The sequence below is a fragment of the Chaetura pelagica genome, unplaced genomic scaffold (genome assembly GCF_000747805.2).
Source record: "Chaetura pelagica isolate M959 unplaced genomic scaffold, ChaPel_1.0 scaffold142, whole genome shotgun sequence".
NCBI lineage: Eukaryota > Metazoa > Chordata > Aves > Apodiformes > Apodidae > Chaetura > Chaetura pelagica.
In genome coordinates this window covers 13109716-13124041 of record NW_009952973.1, presented here as the reverse complement: position 1 = coordinate 13124041, position 14326 = coordinate 13109716, and the positions used below count along the sequence as shown (strand labels likewise).

Genomic DNA, 14326 nt, shown 5'->3' with positions numbered 1-14326 from the left:
TGCCAGTGCCTTCCACCAAAAATTAACACTTAACCAAAGACAATACTGTGAACCATTATTGCAGTGTTTCTTGAATAGGAAGAAACCAAAGCATAATATCCAGGTTTGATGTTTAAAGTGCCTGAATATCTATTAAGTTTTCTATGAGTGTAGAGAATATTATTTTGTTGTTAATTAATTACATACACAATAAGTAGGAAGCAGAGCTAGAAAGCCATTTAGTAGGTCATTTATTTCAGTGGGACTGACACGTATTTTTATTGGACTGTTCTACTGAAATAGGATAGGCTCCTCATATATACAAGCATCCCTGCTTTCACTCCAGCAAATAGAACTTCCGTGCAACAGCTATATTCTTGTGTCTGGGTAGTTGTATTCTGCAGCCATTGCCTGAATAGCCAGATATCATTAGAAGCTTCCTCTCCCTGATCCTAGTCTCAATGCCCTTGGGAAATTACACCATTTCTTGCATCCTATGCCTTTAAATGTTGCTTAATTGTGGATCTGGATTTTGCTGGGTCAGCCTTCCCCATGGACTTTGTGCTGCTGTGGTAGCATAACATTCAACATAGTTCAGCTCACATTCACCAGGAAAATGCAAGGAACAAGCAACACAAAGTCTGCCCACATGGCCACTGGCCACGCTCAAAATGTGCCCTTAGGGTAGGGTGGATCTGGTGGTTGTGTTCCCCTCCTGTCCTGCTGGCTGAAAGCAAATACTACATTCTCCAAATGATTTTCAGAGAGAACTTTCAGGGAAATAGTTAGGAAGAAGGGGAAATATCATATTAAATTCTTCTGGAGCTTTGTCTGGAACCCCAAGGATATGCCTTCCCACAGCTCAAGAGCTGCTGATCCAATCCATTTCCCCTGCCCAAGGGCAGGATCAGTTATAATTAAACTGATACTGACAAGATTGTCTAGCCTGTCTTGTAGCATCTTTGTCACTGGACATCTTTACTTTCCAAAGTAATATATTCCAGTGCTTCACTGTCATTATGGTTGGACAGTTCTTTTTTGTTTGATTTTCTCGCCTTATTTAAACCTTTAGTGCTGCATCTGAAGGACATTCATTATTGTCCTCTTCACTAAGACAGATTGTCCCTGTCCTCTCAGTAGCAAACTTTCACATTACTGAACACTACTGACTTCATTCCTCTTGTTTCTAGGTTTTGTTCTATTTGGCATTAGAAGTCATTGTCTTCTACACTATCTTGTTGCTTATTTGAACTCCCTACACTTTTAAGTGTGGTTTCCAAAACTTAATAGCATGTAATTACTAAACATGTCTTAAAACAGCATTCCTATTTATTCATCTCACAAAACGTGGAGGTTTTGCAATGCAAAATTATTAACACGTTTCTCTTACTCTGTCCAAATCCTAGGGGTTATTTTGTCATTGATTATTGTACTATATTAAATAATATTTTAAATGCTATTCCTTAAGACTAATATAAAATTAATAGTAATAGTGTTAGGTGACATACTTAAAATGACTACTTTTCTAAATTTTAGTTTAAAAATAATTGAAAAATATGCCAGACGTGTACTGCTTGGCAATTACAGGTGATGCCAGTAGAATTAGTTTTGTAGTCATGATGGAAAATGGATATACTCCTGAGTATGTTCCTCTTTTGTTATTACATGAATGGTAAACTCAACAATCATCAAGTTCCTCCACTGTGTCACTTGCCCAGAAAGCAAAAAAAAGAAGCTGGCTAATGCTGATAAAGTAACTTCATGAAATGCAAATAGTAAGTTCATGGATTTCGTGTTTCTGGGTAAGTCAAAGATTTTGCATGTTTGTCAAAATTACTTTATCTTTTCAAACAAGTTGACACAACATAATTTTCTTCCACTCGCATCCTTTCACTAAGTATGATAAAGCTATGGTTGGGAAATGAGATAAATGGCAACTAATGGTTCAGAAGGACAAATATGTTAGTTTCTGCTTACATGTTCTGATAGTCTAAACTGGAAATGAGCAGAAACATTGGGCAGTTATTGCTAAAGAGTTGCATGACTTTTCTGAAATTAGGCTTTGTTGTATGTGTCTCTTTATACGAGACTCAAGTTTGAAGCATGACTATTTGTGAATGGTTCCTATTTTTCCAGCTGAAGTAGAGGATGAGCATTCTGTTCTGGAGTAAAAATCTAATGTCAGTGACACAAAAACCATGGGGATAGTCTGGGCTGACAAAGGTACAATTTAGAAGCCCATGCATTCAACAAAATCAGAGGATCTAGAGTAAATCTAGTGATAAAGGCAGTCAGCCATCCCAAACTACTCAGTGAGATTCCAGTAGATGACAGGATTCCGGTGCCTATATTCCTATGAAAGTCTAGAAGAAAGTTAGTGTTTTTAAGGCTTGCACAATAGCAATGAGAGACAACTGAGAGGCTACATGTGCCATTTATTTAGAGCTATTGGAAGTCCAATCAGCCTCCATAGTTGTGGTGTTTCATGACCTTTCCAAGGATAACAGCATACATTGTGATCTCTAATGGGTTTTATTTAAGGTTTAAACAGAAATCTGCTTGAAATGATACACTGAAATAAAACTGCCAAAGGTATCATACAGTCTGTTTTGATAGAGCTGTTTGTATCAGCACCCTCTTCAACTGAAGCTCCATTAAATATTCTATCTTCCTACCTAGGTTAAAAGCATGGTAGAAATAGCAGCACCACTGTTAACTGCTTCAGCTACTTCCATGGAGTGTTAAGAACCCTGACCCAGCACCAGGTTATCTATGCTTTGGATTCTTGAGTTGGATGACTTTAACTAGGATACCTTAGTTAGATGCTTTCAGTTGATTCACTTAAGCCAAGTTAAGAAACTTGGGCATTTTGCTGAGGGCACAAGCAGTATCTTAAAGGGATGAGTTTGGTGCCATCTTATTAGTCAGTATTTGCATGACTGGCTTTAGTTCAGGAGCTTGTGCCCACTGTCTCTCCTCATTTTTGCTGTGCAAAGCAAAAACAAAGTTTCAACATCATTATGTGTTCATGGCTTTTTCTTTTTTAATACATCCAGCTTTTGAACAGAGACAGAACTTGCTTTGTGCAGATTCCTTATTTTGCCAAAGCCATGATTTAAAACTGCACCTTGGTCTTACCAGTTATTCAGGCGGTTGAATAGGAGACAAAGCACCTGCTGAACAGCACCTTTGCAAAACACTTTTGAAGAAATGGGCAAAGAGGAAAGGCACAAACTGTTAGAAAATGTTTCCAGTTTATATCAGTGGGAAAATAAAAGATGTTTGAAAGCACAGTCAGCCTAAAGAAACTGGCTTCAGCTCTAAAGAATTGAATAGCAGCATGTAATTTCAATGTTTGTCAGGTAATTCCATTTAGAAGCTGCATTTAATTTAGTGAAAAGGAAAACTAGGACTATAATCTAGGCACATTTTGTGTATCTTTTTATGCAGATCTACTTTGGCCATAAGGTTCAAGAAGGAGCCTTATCAAACTGCTGTTTTAGCAAGCATACTAACATGATCTTAATATAACAACAAATTTTTCCTACTGAGTTTTTTGAATAAACTTCTTTCTTCTTTGCTGTTGCACCTCATGCCAGCTAGTACAGATGACAAGTCATTAAATACAAGAGAAAAAGGTGTTAGCAAAAAAACCAATTTATTAAATGACACTTACGTCTGACCTGCTTCCCCCAAAGCATTTCTGTCTCTGTAGCAACAGCCACATGTTTGTAACAAAATATTTAAGATTTGTCTAAGGAATAAAATAAACACTTAATGTGCCACTTTTGAAGGAAGCATCATATTTTATCCTCAAGTAGGTTTCAAGAGTGCATAGCACGTTTACAGGAAGACAAGCCTTGTGGCCTGTAGTTTCATCAGCATGAAGTACACTCCCCATGACCAGCAGGGGCAATCGCTCCACATACTCTGTTAACTTACCTGATCTGAGTGCTTTGGGAAGGGGGAGGTATGTCTTCTGAAGTCCAGTTCAGAATAGCTCTGGTATGCTAATCACAAATTTTATTGCAATGTTCTTCACAAAACCATCCAGAAGTACCTTTGCTGTTTACTACAAATATTTTAATAGTGTAAGAGAAGAAAGACTCAAAATTATTTTTACCTTCTATTGCTAAATAAATGTAATAAGATAGATTAATTTTCCACTCCAGTGTATACTATTGTTACATTACAGATTACTGCATTGAAAATCATAGCCAACAAAGCAGGTATTTGTATTTAGAAAATGCTCAATGGTCTGTTTCTGTATAATATCAACTATTTTCCAACATTACTAAGTTTTATTAGCTTAATATGAAGAGATCTTCAATGATACAGAAACTCTGATACCCAGAAATCCAAGTAATTTACCTTTTTTTAAACTTCTTAAAAACTCTCCCAAAAGCCATTTAATAGTGAGGTTGTCTTGCATCCCATGTCCTAGCTCTACTGGTTAACTTGCACAACTCACTGTGTTCAACTGACAATGCAATTGTATTAGCATCTCAATATCACACCTTTGGGGAAAAAACATTTTTTTTTCTTATAAAATTTACTGTCTTTATGTATTTGAGTATGTCTTTATCTGTTCACAGGATAAAAGTTTGGGATCCATTTGAACCCAGCATACCATGATTCCAGGTTATGAAGGCATCCATCATACTGCAATCAGCAAACTCCTGCTGCTGGAGGAAAGGGCAATTGCCCTACATGTAGGTCTGTAAAACTGGTGATTATACTGGTAATGCTTCTACAATTCAGTTTCTCATCCTTCTCCAGTAATAGATGGCATGTTAGCATTAAACATTTGCAAGGCAAAATTTCTACGTAGGCAATCATGTAGTGGCCTGCAACTCTAGTGTAGAGTTTTAGTATTACCTTAGTTTTATTTTTATTTGAGAAATGATGGGTTCTTCCTCCTTTTAGATGGGATACGGAGGACTTAAACTTTGCTATCTGATGAGGTCAAAAGGAGCCTTGGAATAGTTGTGTCTGCCTAGTGGAAGCTGACAGACTGGGGAGCATGCATCTACCCCTTTCTGTCCACGCACTGGAGAGCAGGATTGATGCTGCCAGTTACAAGTGCTTCTGTATCCCAGATAGCAGACTACTTTAATGTCTTCAATCAAGTGTTCCTTGGACAAAAATTGAAGGCATTTTTCTAGGCCTGAAAAGCACCAAGTCCAGAAAGGACAGGGTCAAAAATAGTCAAATAAGGAAGCAAAAATAAGGAAATAACAGTACCAGACAATCTTAATGAAAATAGCAGAAAATTGGGGGGAGTTGTTGTTGTTTACCACGGATTCTCTTCACTCTAGGCTTTTAATGTCCATTTGTATTTGTTTCTACCACTCAAAAGTAATAACCTGCTTGTTGTTAGCCTCAAACAGTAAGAAAATAGTATATCCACACAACTCTAAAAGGGGACACGTAGCTTCTGTGGCCCAAGTATGAATACTGGGACACCTGTGGGCAAATGAATTAATTGCAGAAGCTATCCATCTCCATCCCCTCTCCATAAAAAAACAAACACTCCTCCACTGCCAGCAAATGCTGCTCCTGTGGTAACCTCACACAATACCTGTCTGGGCTGCTGTGTCCCTGATGAACCTTGTATTCCTCACTGGAAGGTTGCAGTTAAAAGTACACTGCAGTCTTTTCCCCAAGAGGTATGAAACAAATTTAACACACCTAAACCTTTTCAGATTTTAGAATTCATACTGCATACATTTATATAGCATTCAGTTTGCCTCCCACAAAAATCCCTGCCTCACCAAGACCACACAGGGGCAGAATGAAGTTTGGGGTGATATCTCTAAGCCTACCATTTCCTAGCCTAACTGGTGACCTAAATAAAACTTTCAGTATTAGGTTTTTCCAAGATGTAATTTATACTGTGGCTGTCAGGAGTTAAGATAGCAGTTGCCATGGAGCTTTAATCTTTTTTTAGGCTTTAGTCAAAGGAAGCTGGAAATCTGTATGCTGGGTAGAACCCTGCTCAACAGAATTTTATTTAAATTGGGATGAGATTTTATCCTAATTTCTCTGCTGAAAGTTGTTCTCAAAGGTTCTAGAATTCTTTTTCTTTTATTCTGTTTCTCAGCAGATGTAAGTTTCTTTTAAGGCTGCTTAAATCACACTACATTCAAACACAAAAGTACCAAAGTTGCTTCCCCCTCCATTCTCCAACTACAAAATGTAACTTTCCACTAGTCTTAATGTGCACAGCTAATCAATGCAGTGAAATTCCTTCACCAGTTTTACCATTTTCAGTGGAGGAACTCTGTAAGCATGCAGAAGCAAAACTCTGGGGAGGATTTTATTCTCTATGTGCCCACCAAATGCTAATCGCTACACTAGAAAACAGGCCTTCGGAACAGGAGAAGTAATTACAGTTTGAAACTGTGTGTATGCTACTTAAAACTTCCTTGATGTATATTTAAGAAAATAAGAAGAATGAAATGCAAGAAGTGCATCTTTGAGAAGTACAAAATTTGCTATGCTGCAGTCAGTAATGTTCTGCTAGAACAGTTGCAGCAGAACAGACATGCAGTCCAGTCTAATACTTGCAGTTAAAACATTGACTTACTCAAAGCTGGACCTGCCCTACCAGGTAAACCAAAAGAACACTGAAATAGGTGGGAAAAACACAGAATTTGTCAAAAATAAGCTTTCAGAACTCTCACCCTCCTCCAGCCAAAAAGAAAGGATTCAGATGCAATATGAGTTTGATTGTAAGAAGAGACTTGGATTCAAAGGCAAACGACAGCTTCATTTAATGAAAAATTTGCCAGAATTTTTTCACTAAATAGAACTGTTTACATAGGATATGCAAGTCAGTGGGACTTGGGGAGTTGCACAGTAACATCTGGTTTTACCCACTGACAGTATCTTGTTTAATGAGCATGGGCCAGGAAAACCGTTCTTTCGGGTTTGAGTGACAGCCCTGCTCACCACCTTCAGAGCATCAGATGCAAAATCAACTGTCCATTCCACTGAAAAAGAGACTTATTTGGAGAAGTATGGGCTGGCAGCCAGGAAGAACCTGAAGAAAACTAGACTGACTATTAAAGAAACAAGGAGCATCCTGGATCTCTTAAAAGCTTAGAGATGTAGATTGTTCACTATGCCCAAGAAAAGGGACAGCATGAAATCAGATGAACTGTAGTACTTTCCTTCAAGCTGAAGTTAGAGGCTTTTAAATTAAGACAAATTCTTCAAAGTTAGGGAATGCCATCTTCAACTCCAGAAAGAACATCCAAAATGAAAAATCCCTAGATAAATTCAGGGAGTAATGGGACATTTCACTTACCAGCCTCTGTTACCAGTTTCAAGACTTCTCAGTACCACATTTTTCTGCATGAATAGATTAGTTAACACTTGACAGAAAAACACAGTTAAAACTAGTATAAATAAAGAGGAATTATTATTGTGCTTTTTAGCAATCAACAGGTATAAAATGCAACAGCATGCAGAAAACTGTGCCTAAAGAATCTGTACCAATCATGGCTGGTCAGGATTCAGGCAGCTTAAAGCAACTGGAGGAAACCTGTGTTAGTTAAATCTTGTGTACTATTCCTGACCTGCTAGAATTCCAAAGAAAAAAAAAAAAAAAAAAGCAGTAACTGTTGGAGATAACAAGATGGCCTTATAATAGTCAGCAAATATTAAATTGCTTGTTTTGCATTCAAACCAGTAAGCTTTCTAGTAGTTTTTTTGTTTTGCTTTAAAGTTTGTTTTGATGAAATGATTTTGTCTCAAGACAAACTGGTCCATGGGACAATTATAAGAAATATTCTTTCTCTAATACTATTATTTTTAAATAGTTACGGGGACCTTTTGCTTTCTTCAAAACAGAAAAGCAAAAAGCAAGAACTTGGAAGTGCACCAGATTTTCAGAAGCTCCAGGAATACAAAACAGAACCTATGCTGAATTAGGATATAGCATTAATTTTCATGACAGTCAATACATATCTTGAAGATGGACTGGTTTAACTGTTTAATTTTCACTTCACTAGTGAGGCTCACCCCTTTAAGAAAAAGAACTCACTATTAAGAAGCAATGTAAGAATACTCTACTTACCTTTTTGATTTCATACTCGCATCTTATGTGTGTCTTCTGCAATTACCATTGATCTTCTACAAGCACAGATACAAAACCACAGAATCTGAGTTTGGTTGAAAAGGGTGGTGAGATGCTAAATGCTTGATAACATCACATCTTTTCTTACGTACATTTTAGCAATTAAGAGTATTAAAGGGAGGTAATTTTTAGATGCACCCATGTACATTTGAGGCACACTGCTAATCTGCTTATGAACCAAATTATTTATGTATTTGAGCAATTTAATGTATTAGCTGAACAAGAGCTGTTTCCCCAGCAATATCTTCACTGGAAACCTTGAGAATTCATACTCCCTACTAGAAGGACCATTAGCATAACAGAAAGCATCCCTGCGTTAGAGATGTTTATCTGGACCACTTTCAGAATCTAATTGGTAACACTGCAACATACAGTTCCCGCTTCAGCAGTTATTCTAGGTGAGCCATTATATAAGGCTAACAGCTTTCTTGTCTGCCTTGGGGGAAAAAAGTATTCTTGATTTAGCCAGTAAAAATTCAGTGCTTCTCAAGGTGAGTTAGTAACATTAATAGTTACACTTTCACTTGTACTTTTGTTCTGCAACTTCAGTGTTTACTTAAGGGATATTTTTTAATACTAGGGAGTATTGCCATTTTGGGTAGACATTAGATGATACAGTCCCCAGCTCAAGCCTTCCAACCAGTCTTCTCAAGAAGAAAATTTAGGAATCATTAAGCTGTAACAAATAGATAAAGGAGTAAGACATGCAGAGGAGGAGTTGCAACACTTCTCTGCAACCGCTGGCCTCATCATTCTCCATCAGTAGCCATGACCCAGCCCCCTGAAGAAGCCTATCTGTGCAACCTTAGATTAGCCACTAGGCCTAGAAAGCAAGACAGGAGAGCCTTGGGATAAGGTCTACCTTCTTTCCTCTCCCACTGATGGTCAGAGCCCCTACACTAATTTCCTGTTTGCTGTTTGAGAAAGAGCTGTTTGTTGACTGTGCTCAGTGGAGCTAGTCCACTTAATAAACCTGCAATTTTAGAGGAAAGATTCAAAACACTAGCTTTTACGCTCCCCTGCCATATGTTAACTAGTATTACTTACAAATGCTAAATCCTGTTAAGCAATCAGATCCTAACTGTGGAAACAGGCTTGGTATTTTACATAGCTTATAATATTTAGAGTCCTGCACATTGATTCATACCATTTGGCCCAACAGCACAGAGACTCTCTTTATGCCAAGCACAGCACATCCAGCCCTCCAGCCCCGGCTGTCATGGCCCTCTAGTGGAGATGCAGGAGGGAGTTTTGATGGCATCCATCCATCGTGGCTTGCTTTTGCTCATCTGCCTTCTGGGCCACTCTCAACTCAATGCAACTGGCATTTCATTCAGGCTTGACCAGAGATGGTGTCACTTCTCCCTCCGTGATGTCAAGGGAGACCTTAGCAGCAAAGAGCAGAGACCTACGGTGATTTCAGAGCTCTTGCACCCTATCTAGAGATAACCCCCACACCTGGCCCTGCAGAGTTGCTCTTGCCAAGCCTGCCAGGGCACAGGCAGTCTCAAGGAAGAACACCATTGAGCAAGAACTCTAGGTGCAAGCTTTGGTACACACCACTTGCTTCCCTATTAACATCTCCTATTGCAAAGGAGCAGGAACAGCTGTTTTCATCTTTTTTCCATCTCCTTTGATGTGTGGGGGTTAAGAAGTTCAGTTTTAACTACCACCCCAGGAGTGTTTAGACACTACCTGCATACTTCAGGACAACACTTACAGAGCCTGTCACAAACCTGCTGGGATTTGTCTACTGGCTCTGTGCCAGTCATGCTTATGTTTTATATTTTTATTTTTTATGTTTTTTATTACCTATCAAAACTTTTACTGAAAGCTTTTGCCTTCAGGCTTTTTAGATAGTTGCTCAAGTCCAAGAACTGGGATGCTGTGCCTAAATCCAGGTGTGGCCACACACACAAATGCCACTAAAGGAAAAGCAAATTTTATGTCCCAGAGAATACCAGTCATGTTTCAGCTTTCTATAAATTGATTATGATGAATGATTTGCAATTTCTGCTCCCTGACATGTCAACATGCCCTCCTCTATAGGGATCCTTCTACCACTTCAAGGCTTCTATAGGCAGTGGTAAAACAAAGATGCTCAACAGAACCCAAGCAAAACCCACTGAGAATATCCAAAACTGCATATACACCATATATGATATCCAAAAATTGACTCCCAAGTATAAAGTCACAAAGACATGAGTTTAATAATGAGAAAAAAAAAAAAGCTTAAGTTAGTGGTATTTTCTTCCTTGAAGTAACATACTGAAAGTCACTGAAGAGGTCTGCTTTTAGCTCGGAAGACTTTTACAGTTACAGCTGAACTCAAAAATCCTAATTCCAAATGTGTGATGTTAACACAAAAACTGAAAACTTAAGACCTGGGAAAAAGAACCAATTCAGTTGTTAAGACTCAAGCAGTTATGTGAGGCCTTTCAATGCCTTTCCCGTAACATGAAAAGTTCTTCAGTATCTTTCCCACCACCATTTCAAGATTCACAAGGTTCCTTAAAATACTAACGGGTTAAATTGAAACCAAGCGCCATATGCTTGTAATGTCTTCTGTGAAGGTCTGAAGCCACCCTGTTTCAATTATTTGGTTATTCATTGCAGAAAGTTAAAGATCACAGAAGGTATAACAGCTTTTAATACTCCATTAATATTATAGATTAAAAATTATTGCATAGTCTTATGCATTTCCTAAAACAGTGTTCTCTGGAAATTTAACATTTTAATATAAAAGGAGCAACTCTTTAAAACATGAATTGCTTTCACTACCTCGATCTTCTATCCTTTTTTGATTTGTCAGTACATTTGTCCATTGTTTTCTCATTGTCTCCTCTGCACTTGGGGCAATACCACTTCCCCTTTGGTTTGTAGGTGAGTCCAACACACGAAAAGTGGAACCACTCAATAGGACACTGTTCATTATCACATCCTATCATTTCGCCATAAGACACTTGGTTGCATAAGCAGTAAGTTGGTTCATTTGGATCGATTGCAAATTCTGCAGGTGAAACCTCTCTCTCTTGTTTGGCTTTGGAGCGTTTTTTCTTCTTGGAAGATTTGGATCTTTTTTCTTTAGGTGGCTGATCATCGCAGTCATCGATACCATTTGCTGCATGGCACAAATCGCGGCTTTCGCTGGTTCGCTGGCGACGAGGCCTACGTGAAGATCTCTCTGGCTGGCAGGACTCCATCTTTGCCTTTTCTAGAGGCTTTTCGCTCTCAGACAGATCTTGAAAACACTGAGAGTGTGTTTCCATTTGCCGGGCTCTGTTCTCTACCAGTTCTAGCATCTGAGTGACTATCTGAATTTTCTCATCTCCAAGTTCTTGGCTGTTGATTAATGCACGCTGAAGGTGCTGCTGCAAGCGTTTCTTCTGAACAGGATCATTCTCTGACTTATATTTTTCAAAGACATCATCTATTTCTTTTAATGCTTCTATAAAACAAAAGATGATAGGAATAATTATACAGGATGGAACATACTCAAAATATATAGGCATGTATTTCTAACTGATGAGAAGCAGTACAAATTTTAATTACAGTATACTCCAGTGGGCTAAATGAAATATTTTATTCAAGTTGCATGTGGTCATCAAATCAGTGTTTAAGATCACAATCTGTTGGAAGAAAAAACGTCTCGCGTTCCAAGAAAAAAAGCAGGATTTTAGACACTGGAAAAAGAAAGGATGACCCAAGAAAAGGGACCATAGCAGCTGGAGTGTGGATAGTCCAGATCTTGCCTCCATCTGCAAAATCAGGAATGTCTGTAATTTGTTTAGAGTCCTTATCACAGTAGTTCCAGAACTCTAGCCTACAACCCAAAGCAATAGTTTATTGTATCACATGAATAAACTTAGAATTCACATAATCATTATATATCATGATATGTAACACTCCAGAACAAGCATATCCAGTAAGAACCCTTCCCCTTCTTATTAATCAAAAGGTTTGGTATTATACTTTCCAAGCAGACAGAGTTATAAAAGGAGTATGACAACTGAAGTTATACAATAGCAAATTTATAATCAACATGTAAATCAACTTAAACTACTCAAAATGTTTTTCCTATTACCAAGACAAATTACAGCAAGGTGCATTTTAAATAGAGGGTGATTTTTTTTCAGAATAGGTGACTGTTCAGTGCACCACAGGATATTTTTAAGCAACTAGTAATGAGTGGGCCACAGTTTGACTTCTCAACTTTTCTTCCTGCAAGTAACGCAAAATAACTGGATGAGTTGCTGTGAATCTTTAATACAATTTAGTACTTAGAAGCAAGTTTAATGAACCCAAATATGAGACTAACATTTGCCTTATAAGCCTGTCTTATTCTGTATTGTTCTATATTGCTAGATTTTAAAACAGTATTTTCCAGACAAAAAGCTACACTACATCTATACATAAAAGACAAGAAAATTGCTGATGTGGAAGGAAACAGATTAGTAGAACTGACAGTGAAACCTGATGCACAGTGTACTGGTTTCTTCAGAAACAACTTAAGGATTTTATTTGAACAGGCAAGAGAATTTATGGATGATACTAAACTGTTTACTTCTAAAGAGGGAAGATCTGCAGTACAATCTATCTTCTTAAAGACCTGTGTTTCACAAACTGGCTTTCATTTTTAAAGAATTTGTCTGCATTGTGCAGTTGTGAAATGATTCAAGCTTGCGCTAAATGGAAGCCATAGATATTATCTCAACATCATTCACGGTGATTTTTTTTTCCTACTGACATCTTAAAACAGTAGCTTAAGCGTGAACAGTCGCTTTTTACTATAAATTCTGAAACTTGTATGACAAGAGAAGCCAAAAGCATGTTCTTCAGTTCCACACTTTCACTAGGGGAAGATAAAAATCACTACTCTGCCTGTCCCATAACTCACATAACCTATTTTTTCTCAATACTAACATTCCAGCTACCATTAAAAACACAAGCTGTTTCCCTGCATCTTCAGCTATGCTGGTCTTGCCTTTTGCCCTGGCAGGCAGCAGGAAATCTTACCCTCTGCTCCTGAAGAGAGTGGAGTAAGGTGCTTTGTAGGCTGTGGAAGCAGAAAAGCATAACCAGAGTACAATATTTTGCAGCCACATTGTCTCCATATCAGCCTTTTTTTTTTATAAGGTGGGGGGCGGAAATATCATAGGTCTAGTTACACAGATATCCCATCTGGGGAATGCCCTGCCCTGAGGAACCCACAAGCAGTAACTGTTTGCCTTTTCACACTGTGACAGAGACCAGCATTTACCCTACATTGATTATTCCCTGGATGCAGCCCAAGAAGATATGCTGCACACTTTAAATGGACACTGTCCATTAAAAAGAAGAAAGAACCTTTGAGTTCAAGTTTACAGAACTCCTACAAGTTTACTCAACTCCCTGTTGGTCCCTATGATTAAAGAAGGCATCACCCAACTAAATAGCTCTGAAACCCCTTTGAAAAAAAAAAAGAAAAAAAAGCCAACCACCAAACACAACACAAACCAGGCCCAAGTGTTCATTACAGATAATCTGATTAAGTTTGGTGGAGCTAATAAAAGCTAAAAGGATTTCAGTTTTCTAAGGCCAAGGGTGGCTCTGTCCCTCCTGCATCAACTACCACTAACTTTCCTATTAGCTGAAGTTACACAGCACTGCTTTTACATCTTCGGACTTGGGCCTAAAGTATTTTTATCCAATTTTTAGGGTTTGGGGGTGGGTTTTTTGTTGTTGTTTTTTAAAAAAATTGAAGGCTTTGATAAAAGTAGCAACGAACTTGTCTTGTCTCGGCACCGTATCAGTGACTGGAGGAATACACGGGGCAGATACAGCCCCAAGAAAAGACTGAATCTATCCAAGACCAACGTGGAGCGTTGTCACCACAGATCAGCTAAAAAGTGTGGCAGGCAGTCCAGCCTTGACTAAGAATTCAAAACGCTGCAGAACAGCCTGTGCCCTTTAAACTTTAGAAGCACAGAAAACTTACAGAAGCCTGCTGTTACCTATCTCCCCGGGTAGTTAGATAACCGCAAGAGTCCGCTTACAACAGCCGTCCTCTGAGGTGGCCCCTTTCACGTCTAGAAGGCCGGAACGGTCCGCTCCTACCCACGGTGCGGGAAACCTTTCCTGCCGGGATCCGGCTCCGGCTCCGCGGGACCGAACCCGCCGCTCCCGCCCCGCGCTGCTCGTCCCGCAGCCGCTTCCCAGCGCACG

The 14326-nt window shown here is 38.7% G+C and overlaps 1 protein-coding gene across 1 annotated transcript in view; it reads right to left on the bottom strand.

Moving 5' to 3' along the window:
* Positions 1–10311: 10311 nt before the first annotated feature.
* Positions 10312–14326, bottom strand: part of ING2 (inhibitor of growth family, member 2) — a 7712-nt gene continuing 3697 nt past the window's right edge. Inside the window, exon 3 of the mRNA XM_009996014.1 lies at positions 10312–11570. Within this exon, the coding sequence (XP_009994316.1) occupies positions 10900–11570 (671 nt within the window). The 3' untranslated portion in view covers positions 10312–10899. The remainder of the gene's footprint in view (positions 11571–14326) is intronic.